General features: G+C 44.3%; 2 protein-coding genes across 2 annotated transcripts in view; one reads left to right on the top strand and one right to left on the bottom strand.

The window, feature by feature from the left end:
- Positions 1–5,691: 5,691 nt before the first annotated feature.
- The window catches only part of GFM1 (G elongation factor mitochondrial 1), a 36,910-nt gene continuing 28,272 nt past the window's right edge, over positions 5,692–14,329 (bottom strand). The window contains exons 14-18 of the mRNA XM_075570561.1: positions 11,253–11,415; positions 8,823–8,967; positions 7,908–8,068; positions 7,498–7,551; positions 5,692–6,619 (exon numbers count right to left, since the gene is read on the bottom strand). Of these exons, the coding sequence (XP_075426676.1) occupies positions 6,488–6,619; positions 7,498–7,551; positions 7,908–8,068; positions 8,823–8,967; positions 11,253–11,415 (655 nt within the window). The 3' untranslated portion in view covers positions 5,692–6,487. The remainder of the gene's footprint in view (positions 6,620–7,497; positions 7,552–7,907; positions 8,069–8,822; positions 8,968–11,252; positions 11,416–14,329) is intronic.
- The window catches only part of LXN (latexin), a 10,382-nt gene continuing 10,244 nt past the window's right edge, over positions 14,192–14,329 (top strand). Inside the window, exon 1 of the mRNA XM_075570571.1 lies at positions 14,192–14,329. This exon is cut by the window's right edge and continues 117 nt beyond it. Within this exon, the coding sequence (XP_075426686.1) occupies positions 14,315–14,329 (15 nt within the window). The 5' untranslated portion in view covers positions 14,192–14,314.

The raw sequence follows: 14,329 nt of genomic DNA, 5'->3' as shown, positions 1-14,329 counted from the left end.
GTGGTTGGCTCACGGCGTCACGTGACGCGGCAGCAGCGCTAAAATACAAGTTTCTTATATTTGCTCGGATCTGCCGCGTGATGGCCGGGTCACGCGAGAGCGAACCAGCTCCATGACGACACAGCCACGCCCCCTCATCGCGTCCACCTTGAGCACACAAAATCGCTCCAGCTGGAGGCGCATGTGAAGACACGCACCCACCATGGACGCGGCCTTAGCCCCTACCCCAACAGTGGGGAGGCTACACCAGAAATAATCTCGTCTACCAACTAAGCATCCAATCCCAAACATTGCAATTTGTTTAATCTGTCTTCTACGTGGGCCAAATCTAGGTAAGCTACTGCTCCTGCACTACCTCATCTACTACCTTAACATCACACAAGCACAGCAACATATATTAGGCTGAGTCCATGCTCCCTGCTTGCTCGCTGAGGCTCAGGGAAAGCGGGTGCTTTCCCTGGCCTTGCGGTTGCTTACCGCACGCGCCGTCAGCGGGCCGTCAGGGGGCGGGCGCATCACTGGCCGGGGGCGGGCCAGTGACGTCACAGAGCTGGTTCGCCCTCATTGGGCGAACGGCTCATGTGACCGGCCTGTCGCGCCGGCAAGCGGGGGAATTTTAAATTCCCCTAAGACCTGCGCTTCCGCAAGCGCGCGGAAGCGCAGGTGAGCCCCTACTAAAGCCGCTCTAATTGCGGCTGTAGGGGCTCAGTTCTGAGCAGGAGCGCGCGTCAGCACGCTTCCGCCAGCAAGCAGTAAACATGGCCGAGGCCTTAGACTTGTTTGACCCGATTCCCTCTCTCCCACCCCTCCCCGCCCCCCCAGTAAAGCAATGTGCTTCCTGGCATCTTGCATATTGTCAGACTTGATAGAATTGTTGACTATCTTTCAGCAATGTTTCCACTCATTTCCCCCATCACTGACATCGGGATCACTGGCCTGTAGTAACCGAGAGAAGAGGCGTCTAACAGGAAATATGTTAACTATATACAAACAAATTCAAAGTCAACACAAGGAGCTTTCAAGAGAACTATTCATCCCAAGGACAGCACGAACACAATGGGAGATCCCTTAAGGATGGAGGCAAGGAGATTTCCCCAGCAACCAAGGTTTCAATCTTTACAGTAAGTGCAGTTAAAATGTGGAACTCATTACCTATGTAGACTGATGGCAGATACAATAGATATTCTCAAAAAAAAGGTTGGACCTCTTTTTAGACAAGAAAGGTATACAGGGATATACCAAATAAATAAACATGCTGCTCTTGCCCTGTGTATTTTAGTATATGCAACTTTAATAATTCCTAGGTAAATCCCATATTTGAATCCGGTCTCATTCACCCCTTAATTAAATGCAGCTTTCACACCTAGACAGGTAACCCCCTGGGGAGAAAAAACACCTGTTTTAATGTGTCTCGTGCTAATTAAGCAGGCTGAACTTAACCGTCAGGTGACTTGTTAGGCCCATATAACCACAGATTTAGCGTCCCTAAGCTGTCTGCAGCCCATGTCCAAGTAGCCCATTGTAGTAGCAAGAAAACTGGAGTTTAAAAGGAGTGAACAAGTGGACAACACCTACTGGCCCCGATTCCTGAATTTGATCTACGCTGGAAAGGAGGATAATATCTATCCCAGACTGCATATCTCGGCACTAAACTACTGCTGTGATGCCACCTTTACTATTTATACTTGCTATGGCCTCACTTATTTTCCAATTATGCACTCCTTTCTACCAGCCTCATGTCTCCAACACTATTCATATACAGTAAGGCCAGGACATGCGGCGGGTTCCATTCTAAGGGCCTGCCGCAAAACGAAAATCGCCGGAAAGCGGATCTGGTGATTTTTGGCATGTGCGCAAACCGGAAATTCCCCCCTTCTGCGCATGTGCAACCTCCGTTCGACGCGCGCAACCTTCGTTCTGTGTTTGCGCACCCTTGGCAACCGCCTTTTCTGCGCATGCGTGACCTCCATCTTCCCCATTTTGCACATGCGCAGACATGGCGGCCCCCTTCTCGGTATCGCCGTATCAGCGGATCGCCACTATCTCCATCTCTCTTTTCATCCATCTTTTCTTCGCCACTTCTCAGTGCACATGAACTACTTTCTTACCTGCACCCTCTGTCACTACACAGCTATACCACCTGCACTAAAACACACCCCTACAAATCATCATCACACATTCTCTTTCTATCCATGCTTCTCAGGATATCTCTCCCAATCCTGGTCCCTGCCTTAGTCCTACATGCTCTCGTCCTTGCCTGCCAAATGCAACTTTTATTCCTTCTGGTGTCAACCGCTCCAACCTCATACCCATCCCCTGCCACCCTCCCTCCTCTACCCTTTGAAATGCTCGCTCCCTTTTCAACAAGTTCCTCTGTGCATGACTACTTTCTCTCTCACGCTCTGCTCCTATTTGCTATAACGGAGACCTGGCTCACTCAGTCTGACTCTGCGCTGAAAGCTGCCCAACTCTTATGGTGGCCTTTCTTTCTCCCACACTCCACGCCCTGATGGCAGGGGTGGAGGCGTGGGGCTCCTGCTCCCCTCTCTCTGCCGTTACTGAACCCTTCCTATTCCTCCCTCTCTTGCTTTTTTCCTCCTTTGAGGCTCACACTGTCCAGATCTCTCCTCTCCCGGCCATGTTGGCGGTCATCTATTGCCCACCTTCCACTACTCATTCCCCTTCTGCCTTTCTCGCTCACTTTGAATAATGGTTCGCTTTCTTTCTCTCCTCAGATTCCCTTGTTCTCCTTGGAGATCAACTGCCACATTGATGACCCCTCTCTCCCTTGGGCTTCCTGCTTTCTCTCTCTAACCTCTTCTCTAGGCCTTTAACAGTGGACTGCAGCCAGCACCCACAAAGATGGCCACTACCTAGACCTGGTTTTCACAAAAAAACTTCTCTGATTTCTCCATTTCCCCCTTTCCTCTCTCTGACCATCACCTCATCTCATTCTCTCTCTCTCTTGCTTCTCCATCTCCCCCATGTTTCTACAGAGACCTGCGCTCTATTAACCTATTAGCTTTTGATTCCACTTTAAGCTCCTCCCTCTCCTCTCTGTTCTGCTCCAGACCCTGACAATCTGGTCAGGAACTACAACTCTGCCTTATCCGCCTCTCTTCATCTGCATGCCCCGCTTTATCTCTGTCGTCCTCACCCTTCTAGCCCCAGACCCTGGCTAAATTCCCACACACGCATGCTGCGTTCCTCCACTCGCTCCTCTGAACGCCTCTGGAGGAAATCTCACACTCTCGCAGACTTCCTTCACTACAAATGTATGCTATCCGGTTTCAACTCTGCCCTCTCCCAGGCTAAACAAACCTACTTTTCTTCACTAATCAACACGCACAAGTCTAACACACACCAACTCTTCTCTGTCTTTGATTTTCTGCTCAAACCACCCTCAGCTGCCTCTTCTTCCTCCATCTCACCTCATGACTTTGCTGACTATTTTAAGAAAAAGGTGGAATCCATTCATCAGAACATCCCGTTTCCTCCTCCCATCCTATAATCTCTTCCTAACTCTCCTACTGCTTTCCTTGACTTTTTCCGCTGTCTCGGAGGAGGATGTGTCACTGCTGATCTCTTCTCCATCTACCACTTGCCCTCTTATCCCTATTCCCTCCCATCTCCTAAAACCTCTTGGTCCTACTATAATCCCTACGCTCAGACACATTTTTAACTCCTCCCTCTACTCTGGTACCTTTCCCTCCTTCAAAACATGCAACAGTTATACCATTACTCAAAAACAGCAAGCTTGACCCTACCTGTCTTTCCAACTATCGACCTGTCTCCCTCCTGCCTTTTGCCTCTAAACTCCTTGAATGTCTTGTATTCTCTCACTTGCTCCACTTTCTCAACACCTATTCTCTCCTAGACCCTCTACAATCTGGCTTCCGCACTGTTCAATCGATGGAAACAGCCATCAATAAAATAACTAATTACCTCCATGCTGCCAAAGACAGAGGTCATTACACTCTGCTCATATTACTTGACCTCTCTGCAGCATTTGACACCGTGGACCACCCTCTTCTCCTTACTCTTGGTATTCGGAACGAAGCTCTATTCTGGATCTCGTCTTACCTCTCCCATCGTACTTTGTGTCTTTTCTGCCAACACCTCCTCTATCGATCTCTCTGTGGGGGTACCCCAGGGCTGTCCTGGAAACCTTTTCTCTTTTCTCTGTACAGTTTCTCTAGGTGACCTAATCACATCTCTTGGGTTTAAATATCACCTCTATATTGACGACTAACAAATTTACTTTTCAACCCCTGACCTTACACCTGCTGTACAGACCAGTTTCTGAATGTCTCTCTGCGATATCATCCTGGATGGCCCTCCACCGACTTAAACATGGCAAAAACAGAGCTCCTCATACTTCCTCCCAAACCTGGCCCTCCTACCTCCTTCCACATTACTGTTGGAAGTACTAGCATTCACCAAGTAGCCCAAGCACGCTGCCTAGGGGTCACAATCGACTCCTCTCTCATTCAAAACGTATCTAAAACCTGTCCTTTTTTCCTACGCAATATTACAAAGATACGCCCTTTCCTCTGTTACTCGACTGCTAAAACTCTGACTCAGGCCCTCATTCTCTCCAGCCTCGATTACTGTAACCTCCTGCTGTCTGGCCTTCCTGCCTCTCACCTGTCTCCCCTACAATCTATCCTAAACGCTGCTGCCAGAATCACTCTTTTTCCCAAATCTGTCTCAGTGTCTCCCCTGCTGAAATCACTCTCCTGGCTTCCTATCAAATCCCACATCTCACACTCCATTCTTCTCCTCGCTTTTAAAGCTTTACACTCTTCTGCCCCCCCCCCTACATCTCAGCCCTAATTTCTTGCTATGAACCATACCGACTCTTGCTTTCTGCTCAAGAATGCCTTCTCTCTACCCCCTTTGTATCTAAAGCCCTCTCCCGCATGAAACCTCTCTCACGGACTGCCTCATACCTCTGGAATGCTCTTCCCCTCAATTCCAGACTAGCACTCTCTCTATCCACCTTTAAGACCCACCTTAAAACACACTTGCTTGAAGCACAAGTAGCACAGTGGCTAATAATATACCAATGATACATAAAGCTTGCCCCTGCAGAAGCACTTAGCAGAACACCCTCCTACTGTCTGTACGTTCTTCCTACCTGCCAATTAGATTGTAAGCTCTTCGGAGCAGGGCCTCCTTTTCCGAAATGTTACTTTTATGTCTGAAGCACTTATTCCCATGACCCGTTATTTATATTATTTGTTATTTATATGATTGTCGCGTGTATTACTGTGAAGCGCTATATACATTAATGGCGCTACATACATACAATGTTGATCTAGAGAGAAATCTGATTGCCATTATTAGTGTCCGGAAAGAATTGATTTTTTTCCCTGTTACGAGACATCATTGGATAATGTTTCACTGGGTCAAAAAACACTGTAAATTCAAACATAGGATAATTATTTCTTCTAAATGTAGCATAGGTTGAACATCGACATATGTCTTTTTCAACCTGATATAACCTGCCTCTTCCCTACATCCACCTTTGTGAAGTGGGACTACGCTTGCTAACGGAGTTCAAGCCAGTGTAACTGTAATGCAACCAGACAGCATATATAATAGTCGTCAACTCTACAGACCCTACCAACAACAAACCCATCCGCCATAAAAAAACAAACAAAAAGTACACACCATCTATCAGTCATATTTAGGGTTTCCATGTTTTCTTTATTTCATGGTTGGTGGAATAAATGAAGCCACATTCTGGCATTACATACAACCCAAGAACGGTAGGTAGTTTGTCGGCTTTCTTCTCATTCACGAAACGCAGGCGAGCGGTACGGGCGCCAGGCGCTTAGTCTCAGACACAGGTGTTAGCAGAGCAGAGAGGTTTCGCTTTTCTCCCGGTACCTACTAGGCTACAGCTTTGGAACGGGCCAATACAGCTTCTTCCATGGGAGAACAGTGGCCCTATCAGAGCTCATATGCCGCAGTTACCTGGATGAGTGTCTTCCAAGTCTACCGAGTAGATGACTACATATCCTTGGCAGCATCTCTGTTTTACATTACAGCATATCAAATCTTCAGTGTGTGATAAAAGGATTTCACCCAAACCATCAATCCACCTCTAACGTGCACTGCAGGGGGCCTCAATTCACGCCCTGAAGACCCCAACAGGTCAGGTTTTCAGGATATCCCAGCTTCAGCACAGGTGGCTCAATCAGCCCCTGCTTCAACTGAAATATCCTGAAAACCTGACCTGTTGGTGTCTTGAGGACTGGAGTGGAGAACCTCCGGGGTACTGCAAGAGTGAACATTAACCAGACGTCTGCAAAGTGAACCAAACTGCAATATGAATGCTTAGAAATGCTTGCTAGAGAGAGTAGAATAGGCCACTGAAAGGGGCAATGATTTCATTAGCTTTGTACAGAATAAAACTCCCAGTCCCGGTTGGCGTCAGATCCCACTGGGTCTGGCATGTTGCAGCTCACAGGGAGCAGGGTCAGCTCTTGGCCTTTCCTTTCTTTGCTGGGAGTTGCCCTGTTGCTTCCAGGTGCTTGTTGATCAGTTCTTCCTGCACGCTGGGTAAGCAAGGCTGGTATCTGCTGTATTCCATGGTGTATTCACCCTTCCCCTGAAAAAAATAAAATGATTAACCTCAAAATGTATCATCACCTCGCGCATGACTGCCCGGAACCATGGAGCAACACATTGTACATTACCCATTAACTGGTAAGGGTACCGGACAACTCACAACAGATACAAATCAGGGGTTGCCAAGCTAGCATGGATACAGCCGCTGTTTTAGTCCATAAGGATCTTCATTGGGCCAACTTCTGATTTGTATATGCGCTTTCTAGCCTCCCTGGGGCTGCTGTGTGATGCCCGCGATATTGCTGTTGGCTTGGATGAATGAGATGTGCAGTATTGCGTACTGTTTAATACACACAATGAAACAGGAGCTGATGGCCTTACCGGTAGTAAATGGGCTGAATAACTTGCTGTGGTTGCCTGGAAGCATTGATATTAATGGCTTCCCACTGAACTCTTCCATGCCAAGTGTACTCTTAACATCTTGCACTCACCCAGCCCTGAACAGAGTGCTCCTAATATAGTAGACCTAGAATTAAACACTGTGTAGGAACACACTTCAATACAAAATCACAATGATCGTTAAGCTTCCAAAAATCTGGTAGTAATCATCATGATTTGCGATGAAGAGCAACTTGTTTTGACATGTCTTACCGGAATATTACAAGACTCCATGTACTGGGCAGTGAAGACTCAAGTCACGGTGCCCTTAATAATAAAGTGAGAATTCAACACTCATATCATACTCCTTTGTTCATATAGGAAAGACAGGCTTTATGAATGGTTCGGTTGAAGTGGGCTTATGCTCAACTGAACCAGCTGCTTGGTCAGAATTGGACAGCTGACTGTTTGCCATATTAATTGTTGGACCTGCCCTCCTTGTACCCAAGAAGCGCCCGTGTTGTAGCAACAAAAACAAACCTCTGTGCACGATCGAAGCTCCGATGCATAGCCAAACATATCATTTAGTGGAACCTGAGGAGGAAAACAAGAGCTGTATGATGTGGATATTGTTTAATTACACAACAAAAAGGTAAACTGTACAACAGGGGAAAAAATAATCTACATTTAAAACGGGCGGAATTCGATAAAAATGCCTCAGGTTCACTGAAAATTAATGTGTGAATGTAAGTAACAATAATTCTAGTGCTGCTTATGCAGAACTAACAATGCACACAGATGTAAAACATGAGCAAAACTAGGCATAACAATCTCATTCAGAAACTAAAGCGAGACTGCACCACAGAGCTTGCAATCAAACTGGTTTTGCCATCTCCCGCGTTCAGTGTGTCAAGGCTGAACCTCCCCGGAGTCCCACACAAAGCACTTACGTCTGCGTAGAGAGTGAAATAGCCATCTGATCCGTCTTGGCCTGCGATCACTCCATGCCTGCGATTTACGCCGGCGATCACAGCTCCCTGGAACTCAGTCGGTGCCACAACCTCCACTGACATTATTGGCTCCAGGATGCCAACGTTGCCCTTCTCCATAGCTAGGACAGAAAACAACAGAAGGCCGATCTCAGGCAGAGAAGCACAGATGTGATTTTGCTGTACATGTAACACAACGTCCCATGACCCAGAACGTGCGGTGGGGAACGGGGAAGTTTTTGCATAGTTGAAACATTCCTCCTTTGGCCTTTTATTTCCCCTCACTACGCGAGGGGAGTATTTCCTCGCAGCAGGAATTTCTAAAATTGAAACAGCGGAAACTACAGAGCCTCAGGGATTACATTACATGAAATGAGCTGGGTAAAGTCCGCTTAGTTGCTGGATAAGTCGACAATGTAAACACACAAAAAAAGTGTACACCGGCGAAAAGCTGCAACCCGCCTCCTCCATACCACCTTTATTTATTTTCAAAATCTGTACTGGAGTGGCCTGAGATATCAGCCTGTTAATTGTGCCTGTAATCTTTGAGGGGAAATCAAAATGGCCACCATGTCAGCCTCGCTCCTAAGAGGAAACAGTGACATTATTAGGGCATGATATAGGATGTTCCTGGAGCCAAGAATAGCATGGTTCATATCCCCACTCTGGTTCTGATTGTGGGGAAGAAGAAATATTATAATAATTATAATTAAAAAAAAATATATGGGGTTTGTCTTCAAGTGAATAATTTGCAACAGATTTGTGGTATGTATTTTGTGTGTCCGTATTACAAGCAGGGCGTTTAAGGCTTGTTTTCTCTGCGTGCTCACAGGGAACCTTGGTCTAGGCTGCATCGGTGCACTGAAAGATCGTAACCTTGTTTTAGAGCTCCCTCTCCTGCTCGGCTGAACGACATTTCATTGGAATCCACCATGTGATGTGCACCGTCCTGCAGGATAAAGCGCAAGCCGGAAATCTTGTGCCCCGAGAGCGGGCCTCTCTCGCACGCCTCCCGGAAACCCTGCAACAAGAGACCAACGGGAATCGGGAATCCGCTCCCGAAAGAGGGCACAGCTCAAAAAAAGAAATAAAACACTGGCCCTTTGCATTGCATTTACAGTCTGGAAAGTTGGCAGACAGGAGGCAAAAGATGCAATAAATAAATTACTTTATACACTGAAGCTAAGGCTGCGCTTATACAGCCGGCGACGCGACCGATGACGTCACTTGTCGCCATTGCGATAGTTGTCTTTGGAGTTTTGGCGATGACGCTGGATGACGTCATAAAAGGGGTAGGCAGAGGCACGGAGAAGCTCTCTGATTGGCTGCAAGGGGAGACCGTCCCCGGAAAAAAAAAACAAATATCAGTGACTACCAGATTTCTGGTAGCACTGTCGCCGCATCGCTCCGTTGCCGTCGCGTGCACTATAAGCGCACGTGACGCAACAATGCATTTGTTTTGCCGCGACGGCGCCATCGCAGGCACTATAAGTGCAGCCTTAGAGACGCAGCCTGGAACACCTTCCCAATGGTCAACCTTTTATTTATGTAGGGCCAACAGTATACACGGTGCTTCAAAAAATAAGTACTAAAAGACGGAGGAATGAACATGTAATAAAGGCAACAAACCTACAACACATACAGTAGCATCTGTCTAGGACATTTCACCGTTGCCAGTCCGCCACCATGGTAACCCCCACCCTAAAATCCCTAACCGTACCCCTACCCTACAGTTAACCCCAAATGCCAACGCTAATCGCTTACCTTAGGGGTGATGCCGCAGCGGTGAATGGTCCCATTGCGTAGTAGTATAGTACACAACAGAAAAGGGAATCCCTGCCCAGCGATGATTACACACTTACCCCACTCTCACTGGGATTGTGGTGGTCACAGGAATAAGCCCTGCGGCATTAATGATGGAAAGTGCAGCAAAAAGCCCAAGAGGGCGAACTCAAAAGTTCAAGCTGCCGTTTTTTTCCTCATTCAATATGCGCATCAATACAATCTGCACACTGACAAGTGATTAGCTAAGCTGCAGATTGATCTGTTCTCCTGTAATCAATCGCTTGCTCCGGGTTGTTTAATTCACTTCTTGCACAGCATTATGGGAAATGTAGTTCCTAGAATATAATTGACTGGGCAGTTATTAGATACAATTGGTGCACTGCTAGAGAGGGCGGGGCTCCAGAGCCAGAGCCTATCAGAAGGGGAAGGGGGCTGTCACTTTGTCAATGCTTCCTACATTAGAAACATTAAAAGTGTTTAAAACATTTTTTTATATTTCATTTAAATGCTACAAGTATTTTCTCATAGATCAGAACTGATTTATTAAAAAATAAACACATGTAGGATATTACTTGAACTGCGGCTTTAAATACATATTCTTCCTCCTGTCCTAACCAGACAGGGTTTTATTTCATGCCTGATCTTCTCTTGCTCTAGGTCAGGTGCGCTGAACGCCAGTCCTCAAGACTCCGCCACCCCCAACAGGTCAGGTTTTTAGGATATCCCAGCTTCAGCCCAGGTAGCCCAATCAGTGGTTCAGTCAAAGACTGAGCCACCGGTGCTGAAGCAGGGATATCCTAAAAACCTGACCTGTTGGAGGGGGTCTTGAGGACGGGCGTTGAGAACCCCTGCTCTACGTTAGTGGTGCACAATTTTTTTTTCAGCCTGCCTGTTCTCTCTCCCCTGTTAACGCCCCTCCCTCGCCGTCGTTTTCTGTCGTCACGTGACGCCGCGTTGCCAGAAGCTGCCGGAGACCAGGTAAGCGAGTTACAGAGCGCGGGGCATCTGTAAGCGCCACGCCCCATATGGAAAATCATGCGCGCATCCCCGCTCAGGGTCAGCGCTGCGGAAGCCCTGGAAAACCCTCATGGAACATCAGCCCTTTGTATTCTGTGCAGTTTCTTATCCACCCAAGGGCCTCCTCACTCCTCACTTCTTCCCTAGTACATCGGCGCGCAAACTGGGGGGTGCAAGATTTTTCAGGGAGGCCTCGCGCTCTTCCCCCCCCCCTCCCCAAAGCATTTAAATTAATGCCGGGGGGATCGCGTGAGGCCTCTGCAACTTCACTTACCTTGTCTTGTCTTGGGCAACGCATCGCCATGGCAACGCGGCAACATTTAACGCCGAGAGCCGGAGACAACGAAAGGGACGCGAGCACGGAGGAAAGCAGGCAGGGGGGCGCAGCAGGGAAAATTACGCACCCCCGCCATAGTACATTACATGTGATCACATATACTGCAATGGAAGAGTAACCACCCCCCCAACCCCCCCATCTCCCTAAATATAGGTTCCATTTTTTACCTTTTCAACAGCAGGAACAAAAGCTTTAGGGATATTTGTTCCAATTGTTCGGTCTTCAAATTCCAGTTTGGTGAAGTTTTCTGGCTCCAGAGGTTCAAGCTCGCCGATTACTTTACCATACTGCCCGGCTCCACCAGACTGCTTCTTGTGTGTGAAATCAAACCTGCAAAGCACCATATTAAATCACTATTCATGCAGAGGATTCGTTTAACAAACGGCAGCACAAAGGTAACGGGAAAGAACTAGAATCTCCATGTAACATGCAAATTAAACGAACCTGGAAAAAATATATACACACACACACATAACAGTGGTTGACAAATCACAAAAAAATCTACTCGCCACCTAGTACCAAACGTGTGCTGCTTGGTCCAATATTTACTCGGCCGGGGGATAGATAGATATATATATATATATATATATATAGAGATATATATATATAGAGATATATATATATAGAGATATATATATATATAGAGATATATATATATAGAGATATATATATAGAGATATATATATATAGAGATATATATATATAGAGATATATATATATAGAGATATATATATATATATATATATAGAGATATATATAGAGATATATATAGAGATATATATAGAGATATATATAGAGATATATATATATAGAGATATATATAGAGATATATATATATAGAGATATATATATAGAGATATATATATATATATAGATATATATATATATATATAGAGATATATATATATATATATATATATATATATAGAGAGATATATATATATATATATAGAGATATATATATATATAGAGAGATATATATATATATATATATATATAGAGATATAGAGATATATATATATATATATATATATAGAGATATATATATATATATATAGAGATATATATATATATATATATATATATAGAGATATATATATATATATATATATATATATATAGAGATATATATATATATATATATATATATAGAGATATATATATATATATATATATATATATAGAGATATATATATATATATAGAGATATATATATATATATATATATAGAGATATATATATATATATATATATATATATATATATATATATATAGAGATATATATATATAGAGATATATATATATAGAGATATATATATATAGAGATATATATATATATATATAGATATATAGATATATAGAGATATATATATATATATATAGATATATATAGATATATATAGATATATATATATATATATATATATATGCAGCTATTCTGTCCCTCCCTGGAGTCTAGAGGAGTTTAATGCGTAGGTTAGTATCTTGCCCTCTGAACATTTTCTGCTAAATTCTAGCAATATCCTACATGTTTAAAAAAAAAATATAAAAAAAATAGATCAGTTCTGTTGTATTTGATAACACTGCCTTTTTTACATTACAGGCGGTCCTCGGTTATCCAACGGAATCCATTCTGGAAGTAGCGTTGGATAGTGAAACCGTTGTAAAGTGAGTCCCATGTTAATCAGTGGCGGTGAGCGTTGGATAACGCATTCCGGCAGCGAAAAGCAGCCCACAGGGTTGTATTGTAAAGCGTTGGATCTGCCATTCGTTGTAAAGTGAAACGGATAGCGAGGACAACCTGTATTATCCAACTCTTAATGCCATGTTTAATGAGTTTTAATATACTGAGCATCCTTTGATTTCTATAGCAGGGTTTAGCCCATCTCCCCAGCAGTAGCACTTTCCTGTTTGTGATCATTTGTGGCCAAAATTCCCAGCAGTTTGAAATGCAAACTGTAACAATAGATAATGTTACTTTAGTAATAGAAGAATACATTGTAGCTGCTGAGTTACACTGACTGAAGGATTGATTTGAAACCGAAAGGAAATCATTTAGTGAACCCTGGGAAGCAGGAGGTTTGCTGATCGATGACAGCAGAACGAATCGATCGGCAGATTAAGTAATTAGTTTAATAAAAAAGATAATCAAAAGGCGGCATATTAAAACAAAAGTTTTTATTTTTTATTTTAAATGCTTTGACTAAAAAAAATAAAATTAAAATAAAAACCAGATTACCATAGTAACCTTCCCATTGGACTGGCGAGAGCTTCGTTTTAACCTCCCGGACATGTAATATTTGAAACACTTACATCTCCTAAACAAACCAACGGTTGAAAAAAAAATAAAAAAATAGATATATTTTTTTTTTTTACAGTGTCGGCATGGTAAGATGAGATGTCTTACAAGGGGAGAAGGAGCAGCTCAGCGAGTAAAGACACTGACTCGAGCAGGAGAACCTGGTTCAATTCCTGTGGTGGCTCCTTGTGACCTCAGGCAAGTCACTTAAGCTCCCTGTGCCTCAGGCACCATCATTATAGATTGTAAGCTCATCTGGGCAGGGACTGTGTCTAACATTCCTACGTGCTGTGTACTGCGCGCTATACTGTCATTGTGAGGTGCTTGGAGTCCCATTGGCAGAAAGCGCCATATGAAATAAAATTATTATTACAGTAACAAAAAGTAAATGGTTAAAAAAAACAAAAAAACACACACAAGCCCCCCCACCCCCCGCAAAAATAAACACTGTCAGCATGGGCTGCGGCTTTAACTTTAGGAAGGGGTTGAATCTTTTGAATGGAGTCATGATAATGTTTAAAACAAACTTTTTTGCCCCCTGTGTGGGCACAGAAAGTTAAATTGTGCAAAATTAAAATACACATTTTACACAGACTAAAACATCCAGTAACATTAACAGAAAGTTACAGGACCATCAAGCCAAGATTAAGGGACCTGCTGGCGTTTAAAGGTTCATACAGCAGGCCCTCCCTCCCTGTCACTTCTGCACTAGGCACAGGCAGCGTATTGAAGCTCTGATGTATTTATTACAGTATTTCCTCATCCTGCGATTGCTCCCTGCAATCTAACTCCTCCCTCCCCCACTCCCTCCTCTCTGCTTTCTTCCCGTATACTATCTAATTCATTACAGGGACGGGCAGGGCACGCAGCCTCTGAGGACTTCACAGATCCGGTTATAGCCAAGTTAGGGGCCTAGATCAGCAAGTGCCATGGAAACGCTCAAT

This window comes from Ascaphus truei, chromosome 14 (genome assembly GCF_040206685.1).
Source record: "Ascaphus truei isolate aAscTru1 chromosome 14, aAscTru1.hap1, whole genome shotgun sequence".
In the NCBI taxonomy this organism is placed as follows: Eukaryota; Metazoa; Chordata; class Amphibia; order Anura; family Ascaphidae; genus Ascaphus; species Ascaphus truei.
The sequence above is the reverse complement of the archived record's forward strand: the minus strand, read 5'-3'. Positions and strand labels throughout refer to the sequence as shown.